Genomic DNA, 8,620 nt, shown 5'->3' with positions numbered 1-8,620 from the left:
TTGTGCTCGGTGTGGCAAAAAACAAACTCCTTCACTCCTTTTTGGAGCAAGAAAAATTAACTGACGCTACCTTAATCCAAGTGCTGTCGAGCTTCCGTCGAGTTGTCGTCCAGCAACGACAGGGAAGTCTCTCATGCGCAGTCTCCTCACATGTGGCTTCTTCTCTCCAACTCTCTTCTCCCTTTCGCGGGGTTTTGCAACCTTTTACCGCACGTTACTCAGTGCATACAACAGTAACAAAATAAGATACATATTACATTCAAACATCAAAATATTGCATGAAACAAATTACATTTCATTTGACCAATGAAGGCTGGCTAATTTGTAAGACAAATACATAGGCAAGCCAATATTATGGAAACATACCAACGTGCATTCTTAAAGTATTATGTGTGTCTGTAAACATAAATGCAGATATATAAACTTACATGTCATGGCTAGGATCCCGATGGAGTCACGAAGCAAAACGCGTTTGATCTTTTTGACCTTCGTGGTCAAAAAATGTGTGGATAGGCGAATTCCATGAGTTGTGTTGAATGCGCAAAGCCTGTGCCTGAAATGACTCCTCTGGCGCATGGAAAGCGCAAATGTGAACCTCGGTTACGCGTGAACCAATCATACCCTAAAATTATTCAAAGACAGGCAATGGGCATACCATTAAACATGAGAATTACTATTATTGGATAGAAGAGGTGTCGATCAGGGTGTGACCAATAAGATGGTGTCTCCGCCTTAATTACAATAGGCGACAAACTATCATGTCTGTTTGTCTTGGCCAAGTGTTCAGAAGTCATCTCTTCTGGAAACAGTATATTGATATGTTGTCGGCACAAATAATAACATTGTTTTGAATAATGTCCTCTCTCTTTTTAGACAAGTACCTTCTGGGTCTCATATCCAACCATGGCCGGCAGTTTTCAGCCTACCCACCTTCCCCCCTGAACTGCAAGCTGCACTCACAAGGAAAGATCCGGCCTTTAAAAAGAAGGACAAATCCCATCTACGGGCTTTATTAATTCAAGTGCTGTTTGACAATATCACTAAACACACTTGGTAAGTTAAAGTGGAACTCCGGTGAAAATGATGACTAGACTGTTACTAGGATGAGACTAAAAAAGTCCTTAAGTAGTCTTATGAGATGGCAATTTTTTTCAAGTCTTTCCAAAATGTCTACAATGCTGTTTTAGGTATCCCAGTCACAAAATTTATGCGGATGTCCTGGGGAGTTTGATCGCAAAATTCCCTTTCCTAAGAGATGGCAGTGCATCTGGACATGTATGTACATTAATGCTTTTCAAGAGTCATCTCCAAAAGACTTTTTCTGGTTGGGTTACCTTTTATCATTATTATTTTGGTTGCTTCCTTGTGTCTAGGAGACATTGATGGAATGCATCCGCAACAAATTTAAAAAGGAAAGGATTCCACTTGTGCACATATCCACAGTCCTCGCAATGAAAAACAAATTTGAAAAAAAAAGACAAGTGGAGCAAACATCCTGTGTGGACACTACCGCTGAACCTGAGGTACATTAGGCTATTCGTTTTTTTCAATCTTTATTCTTTTAAAACTGTCAAAACTGGGTAAGTATGTTCAAAACATAAAATAAGGAATTGCTGATTGTTTCTTTATTGGATCCTAACCCATCCTATATGACACGAAATACTGTCCATTTTAGCTGGCTACAAGAAGAAAACACTTCATGGATCATTCAGCAACACACTCCATTTCCTCGCTCAAGGTATTGTATGTTTTCCTTCTCATACGTCCTTATTATTGTTGTATTGTGGATAAGTGCCACAAGCAAAAGAGAAACAAAGAGTTTTGTGGTGAATAAGCCACTCTTTGATAACACATTCAAAATGTATACAATTGTGTTGTGTTCTCAGGTTTTAGAGCTGGAAGTTGTTGGCGAGGATGACACCAGTTATCAGGAACATCTTATTTACATGGCAAGGGAGTCGGCCAAGAAACAGCCCAATATAGATGAAATCAAAATCAGGATGAGGAGGACGCTTTTTAAGCGCATGCAATCAATGACCCTGTCAACAGCAAATGTCATGCAAATGTTTCCCTTCCTAAGTGTCCCACAACTAGTAAGTCAATTGTGAACAAGACAGTCATCACAATTCTAACAGTGGTTAAATTCTATTTTTTATTCACTGCAATTTTCTTTTCACCTTAAAGATGCGTCATGAAATGCAAATGAGGTTTGGCATTCAAACGGACGTAAACCTACAGACTGCTATTCACGAGTTGGCCCCCAGAATACTCAGGGTGGTAAAGGAGACTAGTCACAAAAGATTTTCACCCTCCCTCATTGAGCCGACGAGTGAGAGATTAAACGGTAAGTGGTTGTGGTTCGGCTGCATAATATTCAAACATAAACATATTTGAGTTTCAAGAATCACTGACAAAGAGAATGACAAAAAGGATGGAAAAATATTACATGTTGTATTTTTCTTGTTGAAATCTTCACGAATGTTTATGCTACATTTAGTTTTTGCAATGATATCCTTGATAATCCTAAGCATGAAGATTCATCATTTGGGTAAATGTCTCTTTACAGATGCTGCACTGCTGTTGCTGCCGGAACTTTTTAAAGAAAAAACTGAGTTTTTGTACTGCGTTGAAAACGTAAGTGTGGTCTGTTCCTTTTCCATAATTTGAATCCACACTAAATTTTAAGATTACCTAACCTGATGTTTCCCCTATTTCTTTCCTCTACAGGAAAACCACCCCTGTCCAACTGCAGTTTTCCATGGCTCCCTCAACGTTCTTAAGGCAGACACAATCACCATCAGGCTGGATGGACTTACAATGACCACATTAACCACTGGGGAAATGGCCATAGCCGAGGCCCTTGAGTTCCTCTTCAACTCATATTTTTTGTTTAACGTATCATACCCCGCCCCTCTTGTAAATACTTTATCCTTCATCCAAATTTTCCTATTCCGTTTATGTCCAAAAAATAAAAAAATCCCCATCCCTGTCCTTAAAATGTACAATCAATTTATGTCATTTGATTAAATACCTCTGTTTTTTATCTTTCTTTTTTTTGCCTCTATACAATAAATTCATTGTTACCTTTTAAAAAGCTTCTCTTGTTTCATCACTTTCATGGTGCTAATCAGCATTATAGTCAGAGTTGTTAATAGAGCACACCATAAAGCTATACTTTAAAATATAATTTCTAAAATATGAATTTAGTCATTGATTAACCTAATCATTTATTTAGTATTTTAATTTACTGAAACGGTTAATTAATTTATTCAAATAAACATTTCGGTTCCATATAGAACCATTTTATTTAGGCTTTAAAGAACCCTTTCGGTTCCATATAGAACCATTTTATTTAGGCTTTAAAGAACCCTTAAGGGTTCTTTTGATGAACCCTTCAAAAGGGTTCTATATGGAACCATTTAGGGGTGCCATATATGAAGCATGCAATAGAACCCTTTTTGGTTCTATATAGCACCTTTTTTTCTAAGAGTGTAGAGAGTGCAAAATATTAAAACGAATGTAGTGGCAACAGTTACAGGTACAGTTTATACACCCGCTCTAACAGTGTTAACCAGTCACCTGAATGAGTGGTTAGATAGAGAGTGCAAAATATTAAAACGAATGTAGTGGCAACAGTTACAGGTACAGTTTATACACCCACTCTAACAGTGTTAACCAGTATGTGAGTAACGTGGGTTTTATTAAAGCATAGCATGTGTAATGTGTAGCTCTTTCATTCCGTTTGTTAACATTTCCGGCTGTCTGTATTTACTAACCAGCAGCAGACGTAAAGGAAAGGGAATTAACCCCGAAGTTAAAAACATGTTATCTATTTTGCCAGCGGAGCATTTTACTCCCCTGCAATCTCCGAATGAAATAGCTACACAATACACACGCTATGCTTTAATAAAACTCACGTTTTATGAGACACCAACAGAGGCACAACAGACAAGTCTTACCATTGAAGATCTTTGACGTTCGTTCTGAAACTACATCCAACCATCCAGGTTTATCCATGTTGTTGTGGAGAACGACAGCTGCATCAATCATATTTCATTAAAACTTCACACTCCTTACATTGGACATATGATCCAACAGCCTAATTAGAATCTGAATTGTCTACTAAGCAGAAATATCTCCATACAGTAGATTTCCCCTCGTTTAGTATCATTTTGAACTCTCCAGATGACTGTATTGCCCCCGCTCGTCAAGTGAAAATCCCCCTCCTCCTTGGGGACAGCCAGGGCTAGCAAGACCTAGCATAACTGTCATTCACATCCAATGGTAATGCTACATAGCTAGGTATGCTAACTGTCGGTATCCATTGTTAACTTGTTAATACTCATGTCACTAGCTAACGTTAGCTAACTGGGCAGTTGTTATTATCATTGACACCACTTTCAACTGTCAAAACTATCCGTCTAGCTAAATCTGTTGGTTATGAGATTTCACAGCATTTCATATATATTGTTGCAGAGATGTTTCCTTTTACCAAAGGGCTAGCAAGACCTAGCATAACTGTCATTCACATCCAATGGTAATGCTACCTGGCTAGGTATGCTAACTGTCGGTATCCATTGTTAACTCGTTAATACTCATGTCACTAGCTAACGTTAGCTAACTGGGCAGTTGTTATTATCATTGACACCACTTTCAACTGTCAAAACTATCCGTCTAGCTAAATCTGTTGGTTATGAGATTTCACAGCATTTCATATATATTGTTGCAGAGATGTGTCCTTTTACCAAGATAACAATTTCAACAATTCACTTAGCTCAGTAAGTCAGTATAACGAAACCTCTGGAACTATTATGACCATGACACCTGAAATGTTTGTGCTTAGTAAATATGCAAGTTTCATAATACATCTGATTTCCACCATAGACTATAGAGAGACAATAAATATATTTATATTTGAAGCACAGACAAGATGTATTGCATCCGCAACCAATACAAAATCAAAACAAGCCCAAGTCTCCCTCACACGACCTTTGGAGGAATAATTACACCCCATAAGAGATAATGTCACTTGGAGCCTATTTTAAGACTTCTCCAAGCTAAATGTAACACACTAGACCCTTTCACAATAAACAAGCAAACAAACAAACAAAAACAGAACAACAAAGATACCCTCATATGTCTAAACGTCAGTGGAGCCAAAATATAATGGTTGAGCTTGGTTGCTTGCTAAAATATATTGGTTGAAAACAAAAAGGTGTATTCAGTGTCACTGCAGATGGTTACACTGGAAGGCTGGAAGATTCATCCTACAACCTGCATTCAACGTTGTACTGAACAAAGAAAACACAGTACTATACAGATTTTGTTCTCAGATTTCAGTCTGTGAGGCCCCTCAACAACATATGCGCACTCGGCCACTGCAGTTGCTTGTGCTTGATTGCCGCAACAGAGCAAGCACACTCTCACAGTTCGTTCACGAAAGCATTCTAGTTAGTAATGCTTGTAAGTTTTGAGTACCCTTCCATATATCTTAAGGCTTATCTGACCCTGTTGGAAAAATGCAAATTGAGATTTAACTTTAGGCAATTAAAAAGCATCTAGGAGCCTAATTGTGTTCACAGGGTACTTTTATTAGGCCATGATTTTAATCTGATGTGGAAGGTTTACTAATTAGTTTTAGAACACCTCCATCCCTTGTAGGCATCACAGAGAAGCTTCCCCAGGCAACACCAGGGACACCCCACCTCACGGCCACTGTCACAGCCACGTTCCCGGTTGCCCTTTAATAATCTCTCCAGAGCAAATAGAGAGGATGAGGCATTCATCACGGGCAGTCCACCTCTGCTTCTGGCTACAATCTGTACCATGCCAGGCCCTGACCTTTCACCCCTTGCCCACACGTCCTCACTCCTTGCAGGCAGCACTGTCTCCCTTTCCTGTGCTCTCCAACCAGCGGACACATCTGCTCATGTGGGGCTGAAAAGTAGCGACTCTCTGTCTGCTTCAGCAAGCTTTAGATTTATTCTTTTATATATGACAGGTTAACACTAGGGACTAATCTGTCTCCTTTGTTGCATTAGAATGCAGTTCAGCACTTTTTAATGACAAAAAGGATATATCTAAATGATGTTGTTGTCATAACATGCTCTGTTCAAATATGTATTGTTTTTATGACACCAAGAAGGCTTCTGACAAATAATGTGCAAACCAGCCACAGCCTTACAATATTAGCTGTCCCATTATACACCCAGAATAAATTACTAATAACAACATTACTAAAACCATATGTGGCAGAATTAGTTACATACACATATACAAAAAGAAAAACATGCCTTACTTTTTCACGTACCACAAAACAAAAATAACATTTATCCTTTACCTTTTCCATTAAAGAATAAATACAAGGGTTATTAATGGGTCATTAGTTTCCTGACATTAAAATGTATGAATGAAGGTTATAGGGGCATATTATGTGGAGAAGAACGTACAGCTTCAGTGCCAATATGGGATCTGCAGTTAAAAGAATCCATTAGCATATCACTATGGACAGATATGGACACAAAAAGGCTGGAATAATTTCTGGTTAGCCTTGTAGTAGCAAATTGAGGTATAAGTGAGTGGTTGTTCATATAGCATTTACTAGTATTAAGGGTACATCCCTCTTACATTCCTATGTTTCAAAGGGCACTGCTAGCTTATTGCTAGTAGAGCAAGGCTATGCAATGAAGGTGTCACTGAGACATAACTGTCACAGGTCACAGGTTGTTCTGATCCCTCGGGGACACAACACACCAGACATGAATCAAGTTTAGTAATTTTATTTTAAAGGCCGGCAGCCACACACAAGCTTAGTTACAGTCACTGGGCAAGATTCAGCATATGGTTTAGGCCCAGCCTATCTCCACATAACCCACCCCAATCAGACACAGGAGGCTGCTATAGCCACAGATAGGCACCACCAAGGGGGAGGGGTACAGCCTATTGGCAGAGGAAAATTAGAATAAATACATGCACTGGAAGCTAAACACAAATCTCATAGTGAAGCCCTCAATACAGTCCCCCAGCTAGGCCCAACACTGGCGTTATATTTCACACGTGATCACACATAGAAATGTCAATGTACAAAAATGTCACTGCAAAGATGGCTCACACACACACAGCAAGCTACACCTCTAAAAAGTTAGTTTTGTTCTGTCACGGGGTGACTACGTTCTGTGGGGGAGGAACCACACCCTCGGGAATTGGGTCCCCAGGGGAACACTTTGAGCGTAGCACCCTGGACCTAGAAAAAATAACAGCCCAGGTGTAGCCCATTATCTGCCGTATCAAACTAGCTACAGCTGCAAAGCAGAGAATAACCTAGCTAGTCATTGGCTCACTGCAGGAGTGGAGTACTTTTATACACAGGTAACCGTCAGTATGGAGGCGGGGAAGGACTTGGAAGAAGGAAGGAGGTGAAGGAGCTAGAGAGGCCGGGGTCTGAACGGGGTACGGCGCCTCAGTCCCAGACGACCAAGGAAGGTCGGACGGACTGACAGACCGACATGCAAGCCACGGAACGGAGCTCACAGAACGGCATACTGCCGGAGCTGGACATCGTGGTCTTCCCCAGCCAGAAACCGGCATTGTGTCGGAGCTGAACGCCGCGAGCTCCCCCCCTGTAACGCTAAGTAACCTACCTCCTTGTTGTTTTACAGACTGTCAACTTCAGGTTAGCCGCTGGCTAATGGTTAACCTGTTCTTTTCTCAAGGAAGCTACCTTTTGTCTCCTGCTGCGTTCGCTTTACCCCTGCTCTCCAGAAATACATTGGTGCACCACCCAGCTAGCCACGGAAGCCTATTGCCCAGACTGTCCCTGTTGTTTTACTTAAGTCACGTGAGTTCACTGTGTTGAGTGCCACTGTTGGAGTGACGTTACCGGGTTACACGAAAGAGTGATTGTTACAAGTTTCCACCAAGTCCATGCACTGTCGTTCTACTACAGTTCCGGGTGACTGGCTACACGTAGCCTGGGTAGGCGTTACCAATGCATATATACAGGGCTCGCCTGATGACTTGTTTCCGCTAATCTTCCATGGCCTAAGGTCCCCTGCTGTAGGAGGCGAGGAGCAACATGCACCAACTGCCCCAGACCCCTCTACAGGAGGCATGGTGAACGACCGCCGTGCCACGGACTAGGCACCCACTGCACCATTCCTCGGCCCCCTACACCACCATTATAGAGACTCTTCTTTTTTAAACTATTTAAATAAACTAAACTTTTTAAATGTTGATTCCTGCAGTCTGGCATCATCTTTGGGGTGGGGATACGGTTTTGCTCCTCAGTCAGGGTGACAGTTTATAGATTTAAGTGGAGGCCCCAGCGCCTCCCACCTGTGACAGTTCCTTGTCACCATAAACAGTCGCTCGTCACATAGGCTGCCTTACCTCCCCGGTATGTGTAACCCATTAAGAGGGGCTCACCCAGTCACTGCCTGTCCCGCAAAGCGGGTGCGCTGCCGGATCGCGAAGTGAAGAAAACCCTTTTGGTCGGCGGCGTCCCACCTCGCCGACCAAAACAAAACAATAACAAATCCTACAGTTACTCGGTCCAGGAGTAGGTGCAGCAGAGCTTCGCCGATACGTGATGACGGAGGGCGGATCACGCCACCGTCGCACT

At 41.4% G+C, this 8,620-nt stretch overlaps 1 protein-coding gene across 1 annotated transcript; it reads left to right on the top strand.

The window, feature by feature from the left end:
- Positions 1-1,699: 1,699 nt before the first annotated feature.
- On the top strand, positions 1,700-8,139 carry LOC308381954 (uncharacterized protein; the record flags this gene model as incomplete). The annotated part of the gene is made up of 6 exons (XM_080859625.1): positions 1,700-1,738; positions 1,887-2,093; positions 2,185-2,344; positions 2,567-2,634; positions 2,728-2,999; positions 8,046-8,139. The coding sequence occupies 6 exons, from the start codon at positions 1,700-1,702 to the stop codon at positions 8,137-8,139; spliced, it is 840 nt and encodes a 279-aa protein (XP_080715751.1).
- Positions 8,140-8,620: the final 481 nt, after the last annotated feature.

Source organism: Sprattus sprattus, assembly GCF_963457725.1.
Source record: "Sprattus sprattus genome assembly, chromosome: 2".
Classification (NCBI taxonomy): Eukaryota; Metazoa; Chordata; class Actinopteri; order Clupeiformes; family Clupeidae; genus Sprattus; species Sprattus sprattus.
Note: the sequence above shows the minus strand (reverse complement) of the source record. Positions and strands in the feature narration are given on the sequence as shown.